Source organism: Oreochromis aureus, linkage group 5 (genome assembly GCF_013358895.1).
Source record: "Oreochromis aureus strain Israel breed Guangdong linkage group 5, ZZ_aureus, whole genome shotgun sequence".
In the NCBI taxonomy this organism is placed as follows: Eukaryota; Metazoa; Chordata; class Actinopteri; order Cichliformes; family Cichlidae; genus Oreochromis; species Oreochromis aureus.
The window spans coordinates 24,847,876-24,873,024 of record NC_052946.1 but is presented as its reverse complement, the minus strand read 5'-3'; the positions used below and the strand labels follow the sequence as shown (position 1 = coordinate 24,873,024).

Sequence of the window (25,149 nt, the reverse complement as noted above, 5' to 3'; positions counted from 1 at the left end):
ATCCATTTTATTCTGTTTATCCAATTTAGTGTTGTGGTAATTAAAACTAGACTATGTCAGTAGCAATTAAGTTTTATCTATTCCCCATTCCAGACCACAGACAACAGTGGGTAATGTAGGACAAAAAGAAGTCATTTTAGTCTCTTGTTCTGGCCAGAGACTTGCGGTAGGATGCTGACGAAGAATGACTGACAGACTAGACTTTCAGGAAACTCAAGCCAAAAACACTGCATGGGAAAACTATTACAACCCACACATACACAGACACCCTCCAAACAACCACAGGTTGCACGGCTGGGTCACCTTCATCTATGAAGTCATGCTAAATAGAAAACTACTGTTATTATTTGCAGTATATTTTATTGAGAATAACAAAAATGAGGGAGATGATATAATGCACACTCGACAGTGGTCTAGTGAATTCACCAGAAAAGCAAGGGGCAGGATCAGACCCTGTGGAGCCTGTTAGGAAACAGCTTTAATTCATACCAAATCATTCCACCACAGCTGCCCTCCTCCCTGTGTTCCCAGGCAGAAGACATATGAGCCAGATACAATGAGACAAACTTGTGTCGTTTTAAAAAAGGCAGCTGTCCCATTTTTAGCCCCACAAAGCTCCAGCTGAGTCATAGTCAGCTTCTCTGACAAAAGACAGAGGAACAACTACAAGCAGAAAAATGACAATCAGCCAAGCACAGTGAGATCTGGATGGGGAAAATATGCAAGAAGAAAAGAGCAGCATTAATCTCTAGCATACAGCTCAACAGGCACATCATATGTGAGCAATTGGAGAAAAAGTACATTTTAAACAGAATTTACATTACAGCATAAGCATCTAATTAAAGACTCACTTAGCAAGCAAAAGCAATGCTCTGTGTTTGTTAGCATTACACTGAGGCTATTGTTCCAACATTATGTTGTCTTGCGTCTTTAATTGTTAAAGTCAATATGATGCCAGGCCAACAAAAATTGGGTAAATACGAGTTATTTTTCTAGTCTGGGTTCACAAGTAGTGTGTGGTTTGAATGGAAATCTAGAAACTGGGACTGAATGTCTTTCCTGTCGGCCTGAGTGCACTTAAAGAATAATAGACAAATAGTGCTGTATTTATTAAGAGAGCACACAATGTGGTTTTACTATTAACAAGAGAAAAAAAACTGGAACTACTCCAAAAACAAGAGACTGACCTCAGAGTCAGCATTTTTCTATTTGAGTGCTTGGTTCAGTTACATTTTTCTTATTGTTTTGCTAAGTATATGAACAGAAAAATGGCCTAATTCCCACTAAATCACTTTTACTTTTCCACAGTCAAGAGAAACAGTGCTTTTTTACAGACATCTAGAACCGCTGATGTTTTATGTTTCTGGGTTTAAATACAAATTGACATGAATGAGCTCATTCTTCAACACATTACCGCAACATAACATAATGTGACTGTCTAGAGGAGTTACGTCAAAACAATCGTACAACTTTAGTAACTATTCCCAGGATGTAACTATTCCCAGTCTCGAGTGTTTAAAAGCAGCCGAAGTTTCCGGGGTTGGTTCAAGTTTTTCCTCTGTTTGCCAGTTTTGTGAAGGAGGTATGACTCTGCGAAGTGCAGTGTTATCCTTTTCTTATTTAAATGCTAATGAGCATACAGCCATACCAGTCAAAGCGCTGCAGAAACAGTGTGAATTTTTAATATCTTATCACACCAAAAGGTAACAGCTCTCCCGGTGAGGTGGAGGGATGAGTACATGTTCCCTCATTAAATTCTACACAATCGATGCGTCCCTCAGAGTGTGCCGAGGGCCAGTCTCCGTGTCGCAGCATCTTCGGCTGCGCGTGTGTGTATTGCTAGCATAGGGTTAACGGTCAATTGTGTGAGGATGTGCGGCACACACATCTGTCTGTGCCATTTAGACGTGTGAGTGTGTGTGTGGTGTAAATGCAGATGTGCACAGCAGTGTGGGGCTGCACTTGTTCCTTCACCTCATCAGTAATGAACAGCTGTTAATTTGCCGAAGCCAGAGGACCGAGGTTGAGGTTGTCGCGGCCTGTTAATAATTACTTTCCATGAATGATGAAGTCATTGGTGGCAAAAGGTTAGAGGAAGAATTCAGTAAATATAATGAAACTCATATTAGAAAATGACCTCTGCTCTCATGCTGTCTGGATTTCTAGTCTCTACGGGCACCTGTTTCCATTAAAACCTCCACTGTAAATGTTAATGTAGTTTCAGTTTCTTTTCCTGCTATTTATCATAATTTTGCAGTGGATAAATAAATGCACAGTGTTTTGTTATTAAAAACAAAAAGCTCAGAGAACCCTGAAAGAGTGATAGCATTAATCTATGCAGTGTTGCTTTCATGTCCTCCAGGAAAATGACAACATTTTTAAATAGATGTGTGTGTTCAACTCAGTGTCAGAGTGAAGAGCAGCAAAATTAGTGTTTGCTGTTATTGTTCTTTAACAGGGATATTAAAAAAAACAGCCAACAAATGAAGTGATGTAATAGCTGTAACAAAACTTCTTAAGAGTTTCCCACAGTGCAGCATTCAAATTCACATTATTAAACCTGGTTTCTCCCCATGCTGAACAAAAGACTTTTAACATCTCATTTCAGAAAACCCCTCTAAGTGTTTCACTTCTGCGGTCTGGCACCTAATGCTGATGTTTGGTTTCAACTTTGTCGCATTTTACTCCTCAGATAGCTGCAACAGAAAACTGGATGAAAAACTGGAAAGCATGAGGGACTTTTCATGTAGGCAGTCGCTGCTCAAAGCCAGGATTCAATAATTGCTTTCTTCTTGTCTCACGCATGTGACAGATGGTGAGGCCACCAGAGGCCTGAAGATGGGAATAATGTTGTTGATTAAAAAGAAATATAGGAAACAACATGCAGCTGTTGGCTTTAGGACAGAAGAGTAAAGAAAGAACAAAAAGAGAAAAAAATAGTAGATCAATTTGGGAATAAAAGACAAAAGTAGTAATGACACAATTAAACTTGGCTGGTCCACACACATTTCACTGGAGGTCGTTTGAACTTCTTATATGTGAGCCTTAGAGAAAGTTTTTTTTTCCTACTGATTTATTCAAAGTGGGTCTTATGGGAGTTGAAGTTTTCTTCCAGATATCTATAAAAGTTGTTATTTATTTGGTGTCTCCAGCCTTCAAACACAAATAGCCACCTGTACATGTTAAGCTGTGGGCTTCACTGTGTTATATCCGTGAGAACGAGAGTCTGATGGTCTTTCAAGACTGCACAAGATTCAGACGGACTGAAACGTATCAGTATCACCCACCCTATGCGCACAAGCTCGTGAGTGTGGGGGTAATTGTTTCTCAGAGCTTTTTGCACATATCAGGGGAAATTTAACACTTCTAATGGCAAATGCTGATGCAGAGCACTCCTCCTTTCTCTGCTTTGAGTATCAAAGCCAAGAGGCACACTATGAAGCCTCTTTTGCATAGCCTGATGCAGTGATTGTCTTTCCAAGACATCTTTCAGAGGACAGAAAACTCAAAAATCTCACCCAGAGAGTCAGTGTAGTTTTTTGAGGGTTTTTTTTTAAAATGGAAATATTTTATCATCCTTACATCGTATTAATACGTTAACAAACACATAGCAAATGACAAGCCAAGTCTAGAGCTGTAACTAAATGAAAACTGACGTTTTGTACCCTCTATGTTCCTGTATTATTCTACAGCGACTGCTCTGTCAAGCAATTGCAATATCCCTAACATTGCATGAAACCTAAGCTACTGCATGTAGCATTTATGGAATAATAAGCATGTACACTGGGCATCAGCTGCATTGTGTGTTGACTGAATAAGAAGCAAAATAAGCCAGTGTGATCAGGGTGGGAGATCAAGTGAGATTAAAAGATTTAAGGCTCCATTTGCCCATGAATATCTGATGCCTGTCTGAGGCGAGAGCCAGGGATCCACTGTCAGGTCGCCAAGGTGTTTGGGGAAATCTACCTCATCTGCATCTGGCCACAGTTTCTCATGTGAATAATGTGAGCAATGCTCTCATCTCAACTGTTCTGTTTCTTTCTTATCTGCCTGAGTCAAAATAGCAAGTGAGTGATTCATGCGGCATTCAAAAAGAGGAAGTCCCATTCCGTACAACGACACTGCCAGGACAAGACAACTGGACACGCAGGATGTGCAGTACTATAGCTCTAAAGAGCTGTGTGACTATGATTGCTGCAGTTTGGACAGCCCATTCATACAGTCGTCATCACATTATCACAGGTTCCCTGCATTCAGTGTTAGATTCTATATGTGCTTATTATTATGAAATCAAGTCTTGTGGTGTTGAATTAGAATTATTAAGCTAGTGTGAGAGCTTCAAAGGAACTTTTGTTTTCGTTTTGATCTACCGCAAACTTTAACTTAATTTTCCCTGTTGTCACACAGATAAATGCTTACAGATATGAAAACACTGAGTGAACTTTGTGAATAAAACTAAATCTGACTAGGTCGTGAACTCAGCATTATTCATGCTCTATTATTAACACTTAAAATTCCAGAAGATTCTGAATATATGGAAAATGTGATATGTTTATTACAGGCAGTGGGAATGCAGATGTTCCCTGATGCAAGTCATTAAAGGTAAAAACTGATTCTTCTGTGAGGCTTCGTCAGTGGTTGTGACAGTTGTAGCAGAGGGTGCGCGACAACTCTTCTATGCAATGTTGAAAGTAACATGAAAACTCACTAACTTGTAGGCGTCATGCTTTCTTTTGAGTAAGTTTACCATTGTAGCCACCTGGAGTGTATGAAGGTGCAGAGCAGAGACGTTTTCTCTTCAATTTTGAGCAGGGACGACGCACACGGATGCTAAAGGTAGGTTCCCTCCCCCATGGGTGTGTCCACAGCCGGGAGACCTCAGCTTATCCACCTGCAAAAGCCGCTTCCCAGCACTACACACTTGAGCGCCGCTGCGCACGGTTGAAGCTCTTCCCTACTACGCACCAGGAACAATTCTTTCTTGGTCACCTTCTTGACTGGAAAATACAGATTCTGTTAATGCGATTTAGAGATCACTTCAAGTTAAAGCGGCCGCTTCAAGTTGATTTAAACCCAAGCTTTGTTTGGCTCTGGGATAATCGTGTGGGATCTGCGGCGGATACACTGATACTCCTGCCTGCGGACAGAGGAGCTCAAACAATCTGTGGATGGTTTTCAGTGCTGACCAGCTATATCATAATAGCCACTGGACGTCACCATAAGGTAGGTCATAATCTAAGTGCTTTTCAGCTACATGACAAGTTAAAGTAAGTATTTATTATGTGACAGATGCGCTCTTAAATCAATAGGAAGCCACATTTAATGGAATCGAGTAAGAAGAATGTCACCGCTACATGTGCAAGATAGAATCTGTAATAAATAGAAGATGTATTTAAAATGTCTGTAAAATAAATTTGTCTTGAATATTAGAAATGGTTCGTGTTTAGCAGCACAAGCTTGCGCATATTTATATTTTGGTGTGGCTCTCCGGCGCATGTGGGAGGTCGTTTTTAATGAGCGATACTCTGAAATACTGTTTTGAAATATTGCAACAGCCAAGAGCAGAGAGTGTTTAATCGCCAGTGCGAGTTTCTTTTAAAGACCTTAAAAGTTCTGACTTCGTGTGATGTCGTACCTTCAGAGGAAACGTATGTGCAGTTCTCAGCGGATTCTTTTTGACCGCTTACAATCCCCGTTAACGTTATAAATGACACGTGGTTCATGTTCGTGTCCTCATAACTCAAAAGCCAAGTCAGCCTTTATTTTGGTTAACGGTCGGCTTTGGAGTTCTGCCTTCGGGGCTTAATGTGGAACTTGATCTTAAACCCTGACTGACAGTTTGACCTCATGCTCGGATCCGCGTTTACAACATCTGTGGCATGCGCAGACAATTACAGCAAAACACCTTCGCTAAAATTGTTTTTTTATTGTTTCCAAATCTGGCGCTTCAGATGCCATTTCTCATGACTTTTTGCGCTGGCGTTACGCGCATTTGTGCCACCTGGTCCACACGCGGATACCTCTTCAGATTCTTTTATGAGGACATTATCTTCAGCTCTCTTTGTGGCGGATAACAGCATGCTGATGCGCTTTGTGATTTAATCTGTGAGCACTGCCGGTGCGCGCCAGGCGTAAGGGGGCAGCTCTGTGTACAACCGGTGAAACGAAGCTCTCGTTGTAAAATAGTAGTTACAGTTTTTAAACTCTTAAACGTTTATTTTTACGCACGTTTCATTGCACTGTTTCGAAAAGTGAAGATCTGCAGAGAGTGGCGAGGGGCGGGCAGCTGTATTTGCAGCTGGAAGGAGATTCCATCCTATTCCCAGCTTAATAACATGAAATGGTCAAGTTGCGATTCCACATAGGCAACCAATTTGAAAAGAAAAAAAAATCTACATTAATTCCTATCCATTTTTTTTTTTTGCCATGTATCTCACTCATTGCTTGGCGTTCTGTGTGGTCTGACTTTAATGAAGGCAAAAGTAGCTGCATAATGCAGCAATGATTGCAAGGAAACAACCAAATTACTTTAGTAACTACGAGTTGGTTACTGTACGAGTTTTGTGAATTGAAAGGGCTTTGCTCATTGTTTGATGGTCATCCCTGTCTGTCCCTCAGCTCCTGGATTCTCCTTTGTCCCTGTTAACAAACAGAGGAACAATGTTGTGGGACAAACTGTGCTGGTTGCTGGCCCTACTAGCTTTATCATCTGGGGGGCTGCCCCCTCCCAGCGAGCCCCTGTCTGCTCCCAGAATTTTCCTGTCCTTCAAAGGTAAGACATTCAAAATAATGCTGTGTCTGTGACCTAGTTGGTGTAGTTCTGTGTTTCTCTTCAGACATGCAGATTTGATTGCCACTTCGGTCAGCACTCTTTGATTTCTTGGGTTAACTGCTGGCACCGACTGAATTCAGGTCTTGGCAAGCCTGGCGTTTGTCCCTTCAGTGGTTAACACTGAGTTTGATTGTGTGATTGTGTGAGAGAGGCTTGATGAGCGGGATGAGGAGATGCGCTGCTGATTGTCCTGACTATTCAGGGTAAGAGAATATGTCTTCATCCAATCGCCTGGATGCAGTTTGTTCCCTAAACAGGCCTTTGTGTGACCTCGGCTCTCTTCTGAAATCAAGTCAGATTTAACACTTGGCTGAGCACAAACTCAGGGTACACATCCAGCATGTTATGAATGTTAGCCAGTGCCACATGAGACCCTGTGTGTGTTGATCTGTCCCGTTAAAAGGCCTCAGTGGCAGTGTGTCGAGTGCTTTGTCATTCCATTGTTGGAATAGTCATTGCATCCATAACTGTTCTTGACATGTTATAGTACTTGTCCCTAAAAACACTTAAATACCTTATGTTACATGTCAAGTGTTTTTACAGCACTCTGTCAAAAAATGGTCAGTGTAGGTAGTCCTGGATTATCGGTTTATTGTGTTTGCTTCAGTTTCAGTTGTGTTACTTGATATTGCAATCTTTATGCTAAGCTGATTTTAAAAAGCTCCAGGGGCTTTTCCAATTCTCGGGTTTTTCTCTTCAGATATTTTGTTTATCTGTTTGTTTTTCTTCATCCCTCGAATCCCATCTCCTTCTCTTTGTCTTTAATCAAGTTGGATTTCACACACTAATGGTCGCACATTTACTTGGTAGAAAAGAGTTCATTTATTTTCCACTTCTTTTAATGAGTTCCTTTTTGTTTTTAATTAGTTTTCGAGGTTACTTTATGCCTCACAGGGCAACTTCAGATAACTGAAGACTAGAAATGCACCTAAGCTCTGCATTCCCTAATTGTATTGGTTTTGCACAGTACCGCTGGGAATACTTGTGTAATGTGCTTTTATTAATGTTTTTTTTTAACTCGTCAGTGTATCACACTAGTGCTACCATGCAAATATGTTCACTTTAAATATTCTCCATATGATAACATCCAGCTATTTTAACAAGCATCTCAATTTTGGAGTTAAAATAAAACAAAGAGATACTAATGTAGGCTGCCAAGTGTTCCCAGCTGTTTTTTTGTACTACAATGCTGAATTTGCTCATTATGACCCAGCTTCACATATTTATCCATAAAGGTTAGACAGTATTGCTTTCTACTGATTATTTGCATTTTGTGAAGAGAAGATTTTGCTGCGTTTGGCTAAAATCCAAGTTTGTTACAAAAAAACTCCACAGTTTGTCTTTGCCTTTCAAATGTTTGCTCCCTATCAAAGCAAAAGACTGTGGGCCATACACATAGCTACACACAGTTGTGCATAATAAATATTACAATAATATACACATACAGCTTTAGTACTGCGTTTTATCCATTTACTTACTTTCCTTCAAACCCATTCTACATGCACTTCTACATATACTGTATTAATGATGAAATTTAACTGTGTTTTATATTGAGATGTTTGCATGTCGATTCTCTTGGGACTGCAAAGAAAAAAAGTCCTACACTATTATTGCTTGACTCTGGGCTTTTTTACTCGACCTTCTAATTTTTAATTTTGTTTTTTTGTGTTGTTTTGTTTTTTTAACTCTATGGATTGGTTCATAATTTCACTTTCGCTCTCTCCGTCACATAAAATAAACAAAGGTTTGCGGTGTAAACCGCCACTATGAACCTAAGCCGATAATTCTGACTAAAGCAGCTACTGAGTATGTTAGGGCAGGCTGAGTTATTAACTGTGATAAGGGCCAAGTGTGCAAACAGAGGCTAAGACCAAAGGAATGTCCATTCAAAGCAGAACATCAACCCAGACTTCAAAAGAGCTGACAAACACATGCAGACACACACACAGCATGCATCACTCTGTCAAGCAGCACATAAAGTCCCCCTGGATCCTTTACTCTCCTTGTAACTGTAAAAAACATGTGAAGTTTTAATACTCTCATCTAATGATAGTACAAAAAAAAGTCACATTTAAGCAGTTATGTACATGCATTCTTTGTCATAAAGACTGAGCGAGGCTGGGTTAGATCAGCTGCTGAGAACTCCTATATTTACTTTTAAACAAGGCCTATAATCACGTGCTATTTTAGTGTGCATGGCTCTGAGAGGTTGTGACCCTGCAAACAGAAGCCAGTCACACCCGAGGTTAACTGCCCTCAAACTGTGGGAGAATGGCACCATATTAACAAGTAATAGCTTGTTAGGCTAATCCTCAGGCACATTTGAAAGTGTTTAACTTTGTTTTTCTTCAGCCTCTGAACACCTGGGTGCAAGGTTACTTCTGAGAAGAAAGCAGCAGAGAAACAAAGACGAAGCCAGGCGGTCCTGTAATTGGACTAACTCTCGGGGACAGTCCTAATGTGGCTTCAGTCTTTGTACTCTCCCTCCCAAACAGACTTTTTGTCCCATCTAATGAGTCGATGATTGTCACGCCTGAACAAAGACTTTACTATCTGCTCATCTCTCCCAGCAGTTTTCAGAGTGAAGATCAGAAATACTGGCATGTCCCTCATGTCTTTAATCTATGGATAATTGGAATTTTGCTGCTTGTTCTATTTCTGACTACACAAATGGAGTCCTTTCACTGACTCTTGTGACTATAGGTACATTTATATAGTACATGTCAAGAAAAATTTGTCCTGCATACATTATCATGACATTCCTCTTTAAGACGATGGCATCTTTTTGACTCCTGTGTTTCAAGTAAGCATTTAAATAATAACCCTTGCTTCACCATGAGATACCACATCCTTTTCAACAGATTATCAAAGGGACACTAATGAAACCCTTTTCCCCTTGCGCCTCTTCCAACCTGCTTGCTTCTTATGTAATTTTGACACTGGAGACAGAGCTAAGAGCCTCGGCCAAACCTGCCTGCAATCAAGTCTTAGCAATCAATGAGCTGCTAAAAGCTTATCCACAGCTAACCTGCATGCTTGCACATGATCCTTGGTTGCTCAGGGTGGATATTAAGCCTGGGAATATGTTTTTGCCTGATTCATTTCAGTAGATGTTTAAAAAAAGCACGTGCAACCTCCTTCAATTGTCTTGTTCGGTCTCCTTCAATCAAACGCAAAGAGGCTGCACCAAACCACCGTGTTATACTAGCAAATCACCGGGGAGATGGCAAATGCATTCAGCCAGCGAGTTTATAATTCTAAATCTTCTTGCTGTTCAGCTACAAAACTAATGCCTTTAATTAGCTTTCTCATCAGATCACATTGCACATTACATTGGATGTTATTGTATTACATGCAGCATCAACGGAGATGTTAAACATAATTGATCACACAGAGAAGCGTACAGTGTACATTACCACAATACAATCATTAATTTAGCATTGAATAAATAAAGTGGGCATGATTATCAGTGATAGTGAGGGGTGCTTATGTTATTGCTTTTCCTAGTGATGAATTATTTTGTGTGTGGAGCTATCTTACTCGCCTAAAGGTGGAGGGAGCTGAGAGTGTTGCACTAAAGGGATAATTCAATTGATCTGAATGTGAAAGTTTTGTACAGAATCTTTAGTTCAGTGTGCTGCTCCAGGGTGACTCACCTGGTTTGTTGTGATAGTTTTAAGTATTCATATCCTTTGAACCAAACTGGAGTTAGAAAAGTTTTACGCTTTCCTTCTACATTTTTTTTTGCCCAATATAATGAATAAGTGAAAATTTAGAATTAAATCATTTGTATTTTTAAAGATAAGTGAAAATATTAGGCAATGTTGAAATTGCGAAGCTGATTAATGCTTTTGGAAAGAAAGTGCAAATAGAAGCAACATTTTTGTCAAGCAACTGATGTTTGTTTTTGAGACACTAACTTGTAGTAGAAGAAGAGGAAGTAGTTTTTGACAAACACAAATACACTTTTTGTCCCAACTAAAGTTCACTGTGGAGCATTTACGCTGCTCTAATAGTATACAGCGTTATCAAATTCAAACCCTGTGTGCAACTCTGGCTTCCAGCTGTGCATGTTTGCTTCTTTCCCAGCACAACGTCACTGGTACCTGAGGTTAACACGCTTAGCACAACCCTTCACTTCCCCAGCCAACATGAAAGCAAATTCTGAGAGAAGATGGAGGATGGAGAGTTCAGGGCTTTTTTTTTTTTTATAAATGTCCCAAATTCATATTACTATTTAGTTAGCTGAACTACTCTAATACACTCCACTCACTTTATGCATCCATGCAAGACTGCACCTGTTGGCAGTTTGTAGTCTTAAACTGGTTTTTCCTAGTATCTCCATTACAGAATGTCATGGTATCAAAGAATGTTTCCAGAATGAAATATGTGCTGACTGTGGCACGCAAGCCCTCAGCAATTATTACTACACTTTGCTACTTTCTCTCAAGAGACGATGTTTGTGGAGGAGGGGAGGGATGTGCATCCCAGCAACCTCTGCTCTGCAGGATACATTCTGTCAAACTATGATTATTCAGGAGAGAAAAACAGAAGGCGACAGCTCCAGTGCTAAATATAGTGTCCTTCCTGTCGGTTTCTTTCTCTTTTTATCTTCCTCTCCTCCTCTGCCTCGTCATCCTCCTCCTCTGCCTTTACTCTACACTCACACCCTCTCTCTACTTGCCTGTTGATAAGACTGGCAGTGTGAGCAGCGGGAGGAGATCACCCCATGTGCAACCCACAGCAGGGGCATGCCGTTTTAGCACATGCAAAAACACAAAAAAGGGGCAGCTGTTTTGCCCAGACTTTACTTAAGAAGAAGCTACAACGGTGAGCCAGCAAGTGAATGTGTAAGTGGGGAGTGGGTGGACATCTGAAGGCTAAAGAAGGTTTCACGTACCAGCTCAACTAACATGCAGTAAGTGCTGAAGCTTGAAAGGAAATTATATGTGTGCATTATGTAGCCCTTTTATAGTAATTTTCACTCTGTAAATTACTGGCTCCCCACTCTTTAATGATGCCACAGAGACTAATACACACACACATCATTGCTCTCAATGAAAGGCACCGCATTGAAAACATTTTCCCTCAATTTAAATATTTCTTCTGAGCGAGCATGCAGAACCCCCTGTCCCCCTGTGGTGATAAAAATGCTCAACATTCAAATGAAACTGTAATCACCCTGCTATTTATGATTCCTACTTTTAGGCATTTTAATCATAGTTTTAATTATTTGTAGAGGGGAGGAGCAGATATGATCATCTAGTTCCATCAGGATAAGCTTTTAGAGCAGATACGACTAAAAATGAACATGCAGGGCACCCGGGCTGTATCTCTATGGTGTTTTTGATCAGAGTTGAAACTTTTTGAGTTACCGACTTGAGTTTTGCTATAGGTGCAGACAATGCCCTCCCTAACTATAAATTCACATATCTTAACCTCAATTTGGGTCTATCTATTTTCACTCCCTATGTCTGGGTTTTGTTTACTTTTCCCTCCCCTTCACCTTGCACTGACAGCTTTATGACGATGAAAATTTGTGCTTTGATAAATGTATGTTTTTGTGTGCATGTGCAAAGTTTTCTCTCTCTAAAACTGGTGACCCACAAAGTACACGTTAGACTATATTATAGTTAGAACTACATTGTAGGAGAGAGGCCTCGAGTTTAGGATTTTTTTTATTAACACTGTTGGTATTTTCATTGTTTTCTTTTTAAAAGAATCGCTCAGTTTGACCAGTAAAAAGTTTTATGGCAGCTTTATGAAAGGTTTATACATCTAATATCAACATGTATTTATTATATTAGATACAATAGTTTGGTTAGTGTTTGTGTGCCACAGCTGATTGGTGCAAAATTGATACGATGATGAATTCAAGTTGCCCAGATTTTAGTCTTTCCACTGGACAATATTGACCTGACTGCAACACTAATTTAAATTGCAAAACTGGTATCATCATACTATGAATCATAATCATTAGCTTTTGCACAATATCACTTTTGTACACATTCAACCTTTAAGCTTCGTGTTTGGATGTTTCTAACTAAAGATGCTCCATGGCTGATGTACTTAACTTGTTCGGCATGCAGGGGATGCATTAACAGCCGTTACAGTTTCATGAGTTGTGTAAAGGGGGCAACACTCAGCAGGGACAGAAAGACAGTCACACTATGATGGATGCACCTCCATGTGGACGGATGCGTAGGGGAGTGATAGAAAGTCTGAGCATGTGTACATCCTGGTGTTTGTGTTTCAGGTCCCTGCTGCACTCTCTTTTTTTTTAATCAAAAAAGTGGCAGACAAGATAAAAATAGATGTCAGACATATGCTTTTTTACTCCTTCATGTCAGAGAGACATATTGAAGAAAATTAGTTATTGTAGCCTTTGTAAGGGATAGTTCAATAATAAGTCGATAATTCTTGAGGTGTGATTTTAATCCTTATTAAAGGCAGATTATTTAGCAGGCTGTGATGAAACTCACCACCTGCAGAAGGGGCAGGAGGGCGAGGGAGCGGAAGAGGAAGAGTGCTTAGAGATGGAGTTAGAGAGGATGCTGCGGTTTTCTTAAGATTCAGAGTGACAGGGAGGAATGGGAGAGTCTTCTAATATTCATTTTAAGTCCATGCGGTTATGTCTGCATTGTTTGTTTGTGTGTGCATGTGTGTGTGTGCATATGTGTGTGTGGGTGCTCACATGCTTGCAGAGCTTCCTCTGTAAAGAGCTCCTATCTATGACACCGCTTTGGTTTGGTTGCCATAGCAGCATCTACCTGTCACTCCTCACAAACTGAATCGGGTTCAAATGATTCTCTCCACAGAGATGAGGTGGGATGCAATCACAGCTTTGTGCTTATTTCCCCAGATGTCTGCTGTCTCGTCTACTCTCAGGCAACCCTGAGGTAAAGCAGCAGCATCAAGTCTTCAAGGCTCAGTTAAGACAAATGAGACAATACATTTGTTAAAACAATAGACTTTGATGAGGTTGTGGTGTGATCTTCTGAAAAAATGGAGAGTTGGGCAGCGAATAAATTAAGGATTTAGTTCTGTGCAGAGGCTCCACCGGGACTAGACTTGCTCTCCAGATGTGACTGAGGTGTGGGAGTCTTCACGGGTTCACAACTCAGACTGAAATTAAGGAGACAGGGGGTCAAGGGCACCTTTCTACTTGTTTATCTTAGACAGCTATCATTCATTTTTATTTGTCTGTCAGTGTTTGGGTCTAGTTACTGCAGTGCCAGTGACCTCATTCCTATGGTGCCCATTTTGAAAATATTAGATGGTATACTTTTCAGGTTACATACATTACTGTCTTATATGGCTATATATGTATGTGTCTGTGTTACTAAATATAAACTACCTATAATAGCAACGTAATGTTGCTTCATTTTTACTTTAGAAGGCTTTCAAACATTTAATATCCATCCATTCATTTTCTCTTGCTTATCCAATTCAGGGTTGTGGTGGGGGTGGAGCCTATTCCAACTGTCACAAAGCAATGGGCGGGGTACAGCTTGGACAGGTCAACAGTCTGCTGCAGGGCTAACTGAGAAAGACAAGCATTCACTTTCACATTGACACCTAATTCAGAATCACAAATTAACCTAACATGCATGTGTTTGGGCTGTGGGAGGTTGATAGAGTGCCCAGAGGGAGCCCAAAGAGGCCCTGGGAGAACAAGCAAACTCCACACAGAAAGACCTGAGTGACCATAGATCTGATGAATAGTTTTTCCAGTACAAATAACATATAAATTAAGCCTTTCAGATGTGAGTGAAATTTCCCCAAACTTATTATCACTTGAATTAGAAATTGGCAACTTTAATGTATCCCAAGCAATCATTAATCAACCAAAAATACTAAACTTTTGCTAAAAGAAGCGTTCCAAGTGCAAGGATTTGTGGTTGTTCTAGCTTTTATCAATGTTATTGGTTATGGCTGAAACAGTAATATTTATAATCAGAACATATTTTCTCCAAAATCACTATCCAGTGTTTTGTTTGAGACGTGTACATTTATCTGCATAGTACATTCTGCAGGCAACATTTATAATTGGCTTGATTGGTTAAGCAACACTTCCACTGTACTGTTTGTCGAGTGTTCAAACCATTGCAACTTACAGAAAGGATTGATCTATTTGGATTAGAAGACATAAAATCTTGGAGTCTTCATCCCTTTGGGGGGCTTTTCCTGTCAGCCTGGTCCTATCTGCAATAACAGGTCTGTTTGAGAGTGACTTTGCATTGGAAGCGATGATGTGTAGAAGAGTTATCAGTGGTATCATGTGTCTAAGAGGATTTTCTGCAGCTGCATCACTCTAGCATCATCTGAATCTGACTTGAACTGTGATAGGCTCGGTTCCTGTGAACAGGTACGGATATGTTCAACTTTAATTAAATCCAGTTAAAAAAGAAAAACTTTAAAACTTCATTTAAGTACATAACAGATATCAGTATGCATAACACAGGACTGTAGTTGCATACACAAGATAGTGACAAATAAAAGTTGAAAAGCTGAAATACTAAAATCAAAAAGTATAAAGCACATAATAACGACTGTAAATGCTATAAAAGCCTTTTGAACTTGCCTTGCTCCAACTTAGATATCTAGGAGGACATACAGAATGACAGAGAATGTCAGATAAGGGTTGAGAGAGAAATGAGGATTGTTGGGAAGACAGGCTGAGAGGAGGAAAAGGTGAAGGGAGCACCAGAGCTGATTCAGAGAAGGCTCTAAGAGTGCTAATGGACTACAGGGCATCAGTGTCAGGTTTGCTATCTCAGCCCGAGCAGAGTGGATAAATGGAGGGATTTGAGAATGAAAAGGAGGAGAGGAGCGTGGGTGCGCAAAAGGCATACTCGGGTCGAATTTTGTGTCTGCTTCCCATTAGTTGTATATGAGTGTTGGATGAGATGGTTTACTTCAGCTTGTGCCTTCATGGACAGCCTCCACAGGTCAGTCCTGTGCCAATGCCCTGGCTGTAACCTTGTGCTGCAAAGCCTAATGTTGGAATCCATAAAAACTGCTGTGTGTTTATTCACATGCACATATTGTCATACAGATTGGCTTAGGAGTGATCTAAGAAATCTGGACTAAAGCCCCAAGTGTGTCACACATCTCTTCACCAGCAACACAAAATGTTTTGAAAGCAAAGTACAAACTTGTACAAATATTTCACAACCATCACACATCGCCAAGTTGGTTTTATGGGAAATGCTTGCTTTCCTAAGTGATGGGCCAAAGCTGACTTTGGGGAGAAAGCCGAATAACATCAAATACCTGTAATCGTATGATTATTATTTTTTTTATTTTTTGCAGGTGTGGGAGATGTAGTCTGTTAAAGTCTCTGAGTATACGCACTGGATAACTACCAAGTAGCTGTCTATGTGATTGTGGCAGAAATGAGGCCTATGGTTGAGTCTGACCATGAGTCTGTGGGAGGCTGCAGCAGTCTCACTATTGGATTAAAAAAAGCAAGAACATTCTTCCTCCTCCTCCTGCCTCCTGTCAGAGTTGTATTTCATCATTTAGTTACTAACCTCTCCCTTCATATGCTCTACATACATTCTCTCTGCATGATGCATAACTGGTGAAAACCGAGCCTCTGTCAGATGCTAACATCATTACCGAACCCACCTTCAAAGTTTGAGATGTAAATGCTCAGTAAATAGCAAAGCTTTCCTTGTCAGATTGATTTCGCTTGAATCGGATTTGTATTTCCTATATTCCATTAGCTGCTTTGGCTTCAGGCAAGGAATGACTGAGTTTCAAGGTCAGAGCTTTGAGTGAGATCACACTTGTGTGGCCGAGAACCCCCTGAACCCATTTAGTCCTGGAAGAGCAACAGAGAGGAACTGGGCACAATAGGAAGGGCAGAATGGGGTAGAACACGAGTTTTCCAAGCTGTGTTTTCTGGGTTTATACACTGATGTGCTTCCTGATAATGTGCTGATTGTGGACGGGAGGATATGGCCTCTCATCCGTAATCATTGTAGCGGTTGCATTGACGCGATGCCAAGATTTTTCTCCATGCCTGCCCTATTTACGCCCCTTTGCCTCTAGCTTTGTTAGTCAGCCCTGTTCTCAGGAACCTTCTCTAGGTGTCCTTAATGGTATGTTGGCAGTGTTGTTCATGGTGTATGCGCCATATGTGTGTGCCTGTGTTACTGCATACATATGTATGAATGAGAAATGGGAGTAAGGGCCTCCTATGTTGCTGTTGTTATTGTTGTTGTTGGTGTCGACGCCTCACTCATCCCCGTGAATGGACTGCTTGGTCTCAATAGAAGAGGGGCGTTCATGTGGGTTGGGTCCATCATTCATTTACTTCATTCATGTCCCCAGGGAGGCAGAGGGGGAGTGGCATACAATATTGGCACGGCATTAACTCTCAAAGCATCTCTGTCTGTCCTTTGCCTCCCTCTGCTCACTCTCCCTCTGCCTCTCATCATTCTCGTCTCTCACTTTTTCTCCTCTTGGCACAAATGGCAAAACAGTCATTACTCAAAGCTTGGCTATGATCCTGGGCTTTCATGTTCTGTAGGATTTCATGTTAGATGGATTGATGCTCCTCTGGATCTTGTGCTTCACCACACTACAATGATGGAAGACCACAGACAGCCTTTCAGGAACCTTAGAAGAGGCAGCACCTCTTGGCACAAACACAGAGGCACGAACTATTTTCCATGGCTGACAGATTTAGTTTTAATGTGGTCAGTTCAGCTGAGAATCAGACAGAGGAAACAAAAAGTATGATCTCCAATCCAAATGACGCTTCGTTCAAGTGTTATCGTATTTAGAAAGCATGAGATGCTTAGAATTCATTCGCCTGTGGCTCTGATTACACGAGTGCCATTAACAAACAGGATTGGTGCACAGTGTGAAATTTACCATTTCACTACCGTGGCGAGATTACACCGTCCTATTAAGCCTTCTGTTCATGAGTATTCACAAATCATTGCAAGACATTATGAGCAAATTAGACCCTAAAAGCAACAGGATCCGTGTTTGCTTTTCAACATTTTTTTAATCTCCTATACCACAATGCATGGTTTGGTTTTTAACTGAATTATGTTTATTTTTGTAGTGAAAACTAAATGGTAAATAGATACTGGCGCTTATATAGTACTTTTCTGCTCAATTTAAGCTCTCAAAATGATTTGTTACTATAAGCCTCATGCAGACACACATTCTATGCTTTTTTTCACTACCTTCAATTTTTTTAACCTAACATTCACAGACTTACTGAATCCAGAGTTGCCCATGATGAATCCACGTCTTGCCCACAGATACTTTGACATGCAAGTTGAAGGATCTAACCACCGACCTTTTGATTAGTAGATGATCCACTCTACATCCCGAGTCACAACTGCCCCAAAACTACTGCTGTATGTGTAGTCAAGCTGATAGCCAAAATGTTGCAAGTGTAGCACATGGGAGCAGCAGATCCCTGGGTTGAAAACTTGCTGTCTTGCTCTTTTCCTCAGCGCCTGTCCTTTCGAAATAAAGGCTCAAATACCCCACAAAATGACAATGCTTCAGTTCCACAGAGGAGCCCAGTATTTTTACAAACACACAGGGTTGTCCAACAGGAAGTTAAGCCTAGTGGGTGTTGTTGACAGCAAAATGAAATTTCTGTGTAGTAGACAAGATATAAATAATACAGTATGGAGTGCCTGAGAAGTGTAATTTTTCCCTTAGGATGATGTTATGTTATAGCTTCCACATGCTCCAGTGCTTCAAGGATTTTAAGTGTTAAGATTGCTTAATATAACCTGAGTGAGTTATTTTTTTTATCTGAAAGTGATAATGTTTTGTAAAGGTTATCTCAACGCTAAAGGTAATTGGAAAGGTCATTGGAAAAAAAGCACTAAGAATATTTCCTCAGTTATGAAAACACATAAATTGTTAAGATAAGAATGTAGCTGCGGGGATTATGTATTGCCTCGCCTACCAAATATGAGATAAACTGCGCAGCATACACTTATTGCATCGCAGTAGTCTCTTGACAGCCTATTTTCAGATTCAGTTTAAATATCTTTGTTGCAAAATATTTTTCTATTGCAGGACCCAGTTGCATGACAATCAAAAGACTATTCCTCAGCTCTCCCAGCTCTATCATGTGTGAGTGCTGCGAATGATTCACTAGTTCTTCAGATGATCATAACCAGACTGCTGGAAAAGCTACAAGAGAAAATATGGCAAGCTGCAAACAAACAAATCCCAGGCACAGAAAAAAAAGAAAGAAACTTGTCTGCCGTTCAGATCTGATGAATGAAAAAATGATAACGAAGACAGGAGATGGGAGTGTGAGTGGGTGAGAGGGGCCACTCATAAAGGAAAAAAGTCTCTCTCCATTCCTGATGTAGAATAGTCTGTGTTTGGGTTCCTTATCAGTGCAGAGCGGATGGCTAAGCACTGATTTATGACAAGGTATGACAGTGCTAGATAAGAGCATTTTTAGCCTCTATGTGTCTGTGCAATCATTGGCCTCTTTCAGCACCCCATGCGAGGAGGGATGGAGGGTGACTGTGACCAGCATTTCCCACTGTCACGCAAGGTGCCTCCTTCCAACTGATAAGCGCCCTACCTTCCTCTCATTCTGTGTTGCTCTTCGTGTTTCGCTATCTGTCGTCATCGTTCTCCTATCAAAACATGTGCTTCCAGCTAATACTTTCTTTTGTTAAACATGATGGATTTAAAAGTGCAGACGTATGTATGCTGCGACATATGAGTCTAAACCCAAATAGCTACGAACCACTGAATTTTAAAGCACAATGTAATGTGCTGGTGGAGGCTTAACTGTGTCAGGACTGCTTAACTGCTGAAAAGGTCATTTCAACATTTCTTATCTACCTCCACTGCATACTAAATCTCACAGAGCAGAACTGCCAACAATAACATACCAGAAAATTCTTCACCATTTTCTGATCCGTTGCATCCAGAGTTTTGTTCCACATGGTGTATGTAATTGATAAAGCTTGCAATTTGAACACGGGCCAATCTCACTTGCCCATTTCATGCCTGGAGTGCAGTAATTGCTGCACGGCATTGACACGAAGGTCTTATGTGACAGGCCTTGATGTGGGCCGTGTAGGGCAGACAAGTTATCTTGTATCTGTTTTTTCTATGATTTTATCCATCTGTTCTCCATTCCTCACTTTGAACTCTGCCAGTTTTGATACTTCTGCCTCTTATATCTGCGAAAAATCTCACCATTCAGTATCGCAGCTTCACTTGGGAAACGTCGAATGAATTTGAACCTAACCATAGCTATTCACACATTGTTTGAGCTCTGTTCTTAAACAGACACCCCCTGGATGCTGACCCTCGTGGTCATGGGTGGGAAAAAAGGCCACAAGGGTCACAAGGTAGGATGTCCCAGCTGTCTATCAAACATAAAAGCTGCCAAATTACCAAGCACTGGTGTTTAAAAATTTCAGAGTGTGTGCGCCAGTCCGCAAGAGAAGCAGAAAGGATCGTGAATTACACAGACAGACAGTAATCTATAGGTCTGTCAGCCTGTCACTCAGCCTGACCTTGGATAGCTTTACTTTAATTGCAGGGTGGTATGAGAGAGTGGGGCCCACCTTCAGCAGAAAATTCACTTTATCCATTAAAGATATAATGGCTGCCAACGTGTTTCGTCTTGAAAGACATTTTCTGCTTTTTAACCTGCTGGAATGTAAATGATCATTTTTAGCCTGTAATTATTTTCTGCAAGGCCCCTTCATTTTTAAATAATCCAGGTCTTTCACTTCAGAGCTTAATATTTCTGTAGTCACATGTGGAAGTTGATACTGCTTGTCAGAAAAAGGTAAAACTAAAGCTTATGGCATTGAAATTCACTGTTTGTCTGTGAGATTATAGTTCCACCTGTAGTCCCTGCTGCAACTGTGAGATGTATTTTTGCACTTTAAAGTTAGGATTAGCTCTCCTGTCACTGTGTCATTATATTGTCTTTGCAGAGACCCTTTGTAAACCACGGATGCAAAACAAGCGTGCATTAATAGATCTCAAAGATATCCTGAAATCGAGTTATTTCTAAAGCTTCTGTGGCTCTACGTTTCTTTCAGTCACCCTTCCCCCCCTTTCTGCTCCTACTCCCCCCTCCCCAACTCCCACATTCTTACTATAGCTTATGTCCATCATAGAGGCGCTAAGAAAATATGAATACCCCTGACTGATGGTCATCATCTCCCACTTTGTTTTCCCCACTCATCTCCTCCTATTTATGCCAGATAGACTGACAGACAGCAAGTAGACAGTTAACATGGATGCTCTTTCACTCACAGCACCCAGTCAGCTAATTCTCACCAGTTGGCCTTCCCTACTTTCTTTTCTTCCCGCAGCTCTCACCAAACTTTCCCGCTGATCTCATTCAATGTCAGAATCAAACCCCCGTGTGCACGCATGTGTTTGTGTTGATGTGAGCCTGCATTGAATCTCTCTAATGCTCGCAAATGTACTAAAATCCAAAAAGGGTTAGTGTTTAAAGGGTGACGAACAAAAGATGATTGATGAAAGGAGGCAGTGGGATGCTAGACTCAGTGATAACTGCTGTTGTCTGTAGACAGAATATAAGTTTGTCTGAAGTGTCAGTCCTTGCATAAAAGCCACAAAACATAAAAGAATCACAAAAGTGAAGGCTGCTGGACTTGGTAGACACACAGAATCAGACGCACAGAGATATAGTTGCTGCCTCATTTTGGTCTTTTTCTCAAGGGGATTTAGTTATAGGAGATATTTGGTGTAAGCAGCTTAAATCAAAGAAATGAAACGCTTTAAAACAACATCTGGCATTAGTGGGGCTCAACTACTCTCGCCTCGGCCATAAGAAGAAGCATAATATTGGTTCTGGGCTGCTCCTGAGTAAGAGAAGCTCGAGTATTACCTATAAAAACTTTTCAGGGAATATATGTGTATGTTTGAGTATATGTTCAACTTTCAAGAGAATTTTTGCAGGTTAATTAGCTTTTTTTAGCCAATTTTGTTGTTTCAGTACTTGGAGGCAGAGTTTTGTTTTTGTTTGTTTTCTTGCCTCTGAATGTAATTATCTTTACAGTCATCTTGTGGGATCAATGCCATTGATCTGCTGGTTGACCAGTGCACAGTCTGGCCTCTAATGGAGTGGATTACTGGAGGAATGTTATATTTGATTCGTCTGGGAAAGATCATCTCTTGAGGGAGTGTTTTGAAGAATCTTGACCTTCAGTCAGTAATTGCTTGTAGTGGCAGCCCATAAATATTTATATTTATGGGAATATCTTTGTAATATATCTCAATGTAAATAAATGATCATTTATCAATGTACTCCAATTCTAAACGAGACATGAATGTCAACCGAATTCTAGGACAATGCAGCTATTATCTGCTGAAATAACTATTAGAGAAAAATTCAGGAAGATCCCCAGATGTCACTGGTGCTCATCCTCTTGGGGATGTGTGGAAATTTCTAGAAAATTCAATGAGTATTTCATCTAAAGTTGATATATTTCATGCTGAAAGTGACTGGCCAATAGAATACCATTGCCATACCCAATGCTATTCTGCTACTGTCAAATAAATGTTGTCAGTAGTCTGTCAAGAATGTGACAGTGCAACAGATGGTGCAGGAAACATTTGGAATTATATTTCCTTTAATTGGGCCCTTCAAGCTGCCTTCAAAAGGACACTGAGGTCTTATGGGCTTCCATGCCTGCTTCTGTCATTGCACCAAGGCATAACTCTACAGTTTCTGAGAACAAAGCCTGTCAGACAACTGAGGAGGTCCAAACTACAGCAGCCCATCGGACGACCACACCACACTGCTCAACAACCAGCCGCATGATTGTCGAGAATTATCTGGTTGTCTTTTGCCTGTCATGCAGCATTAGTGCACAAGGCTTAACTGGGGATCTGTGGTGACACGTACCTGGTCGGGGGTAACCCCGCTATTGTGTAGCTGTGACGTGGGGTCAAGTGGATGTATGCAGCAGCAGGGTATGCGGCATAATGTCAACTGAGCTGACTCAGATGGGCTTCTGGCACTTCCACATCAGTGGGTTGTAGAATGATACAACAGAGATTTTGGTGGCCTTGAAGCTTAGCCTGTCTGATCATTGGGGTGCAATGGCAGTGTTATGTTAATATTACAAAGCTTCACTGATCATCTTATTTTACACAATAAAATATCATAGTTGGTAAGCAGCAATAAAAATAAATTTTATGTTCTTTTTTCTTTTTTTCTTTTGTTTTTTTAATAAATTTTCTCAAAACTTGTTCAAAAGGCCTGCTCTTATTAGACATGCCACTTGAGAACCCTCTTTATTCATCTACTTTAAATGGGTGAAGAACAAGAGTGACAGCAGGAGCAAAATACATCTTCACTGAACACATTTCCCGCATTTCTCTACCTTTTCCACCTGCGGCATGCTGGGTGCCAAAGAAAAGAGAAAAAGACTCGGCAGAAAAAAGGCATTTGTTATCTCAGTGGGCTGGTATGCAGACAGAGGCTAGTGGATACTAGCAGGATCAGACAAGCCAAAGAATATGAGGTGTCTGAGGAAGCTTGTTGATAAATGAAAATGGCGTTAAGCAGGCATGATTTAATGTAAATAGGGGTGGTATAGCTGCTATAATATTTGCTAGAGCTGTATGCATATATCTTTAAAGAATTCCCACATTGTTCCGAGTGGTGGGCAAGGCTGATGGAAATGTTTAGTGTGAAGAAACTGTTGCTGGATAGGAAAGTGATAAATGATCTTGAGATATTTGTTTACATGTCGCTCCTCTCTGGGAAAGGATTTGGTTTCATATTGTAAATTAAAGGAATGATTCAAAAGTCATTTTCTTAAAAATATGAATTTAAAAATTCATTTGTTTTGATCCCAGCTGATATAAATTATTGAATTGTTTACTGGCTTATCTGGACTTGAATTAAGAGTTTTTCTAATTAGACAATACTACAATGCTTGATTAATGCACAAAACCATTTTTTCAGATTTGGAATGATAGTTGTGGTGTTACAAAAGACCGTCAGTTCAGAACCTCAAATAAGCAGTGGTTTCCTGTGACCCCCAAATCTGTCTGACCACCTTCCTCTGTGGACTGTGTGGTTTTTAAACAATGCAACAGTATTTTCTCCATTCCCCCTGAGAGACAAGAGTCCCAATTTCTACAGCTACAAGACATTTTTGTCACTTACAATAAACCTTTAGGAGGATTTGCTGAAAAAAACGTATGCCTCCACCTTCCCACATATGGCTGCCTGTGGAGTGAACTGGATTTCCAGAAGAGAAGAAGAATAAAGTCTCCAGTTTCTGTCCAAGATATTAGAGTTGGACTACATCAGACTGCGTGACCAGTTCCTCTGATGAGGCTGATATCAAGGACCATCACACCAAGGGATTGTTCACCAATACATTGTTTAAGCCATAGTTTCTTAGATGCTAACTAAATAAATAAATAAAGGAAATGCTAAAATGAGTCTCCATAAACAAAAATGTAAACACAGACTTTACCTGGGCAATGAAGGAATACACTGATCTGTTGACCCTATGTTGCCACAACAGCTGTGATGTGTCCAAACCCGTAGGAGGGTCTTGCACTTTGACGCTGGCAGTGAATCGTTTTGGTCCTTTGAGTTGTGAGTTAGGGCCTCCATGGATCATTCTTGTTCAGGTGCATCTCGTGGTCAATCAGATAGGGATCTCGGGAGCTTGGAGGCCTGTCTGCCATAAAGGAGTGTGTTTATTTTGCATCAGTGTTTACGTGGGTGGTACCTACCTAGAAGTAGACCCCACATGAATGCCAGGACCCAAAGGTTCCCATCAGAACATTGCATGCAAGATGATTAATGTTAATCACTTCTAAGCTATTCACTTAGCCGTCAGTGTTTTTGTTGTTGTGGCTGATCTCTGTGTATTTGTGCTGTTTGTATATTGTTGATGAAGATCGTACTTGCTCATTACTTTGTTGACTTTTAAGTCTCTCTTCCGTCTCTTGTTTTTAACTAACCTGGCAGCTGAGGTCCTAATCAGTGTTTGTGTGTAGCTGGGCAGACAATCAGGGTGTTTTCGTCCTCACTCCAACTCATGATTAGAATTGAAGAGCCTCAGTGTGCTTTTGTGAGCTTTGTTTTTGGCCCTCAAGCAGCTCTAGAGGAGTCTCAGCCTCTCTGCCTTGGCCGTACAGAGGAGCTTTCATAGAGTTTGACTCAGAGTTTCTATGGCTCTCTCCTGCCTGCTTTGATAAATGGAAGTTCTTAGGTTCGCTGTCAGCCTCCTCTACCCTCGGGACTCCTCCTTCCATTCTCACTCCTCTACCGCAACATTTGCTGT

At 40.7% G+C, this 25,149-nt stretch overlaps 1 protein-coding gene across 2 annotated transcripts in view; it reads left to right on the top strand.

Moving 5' to 3' along the window:
• Positions 1 to 4,914: 4,914 nt before the first annotated feature.
• Positions 4,915 to 25,149, top strand: part of sema3fa (sema domain, immunoglobulin domain (Ig), short basic domain, secreted, (semaphorin) 3Fa) — a 46,202-nt gene continuing 25,967 nt past the window's right edge. Inside the window, exons 1-2 of one of the 2 annotated variants that reach the window (XM_039612482.1) lie at positions 4,915 to 5,223; positions 6,619 to 6,772. In XM_039612482.1, coding sequence (XP_039468416.1) covers positions 5,020 to 5,223; positions 6,619 to 6,772 — 358 coding nt within the window. In that variant the 5' untranslated portion in view covers positions 4,915 to 5,019. Of the gene's footprint in view, positions 5,224 to 6,618; positions 6,773 to 11,657; positions 11,751 to 25,149 lie in introns of those variants that run through there. The other variant, XM_031757581.2, reaches the window with a different exon arrangement.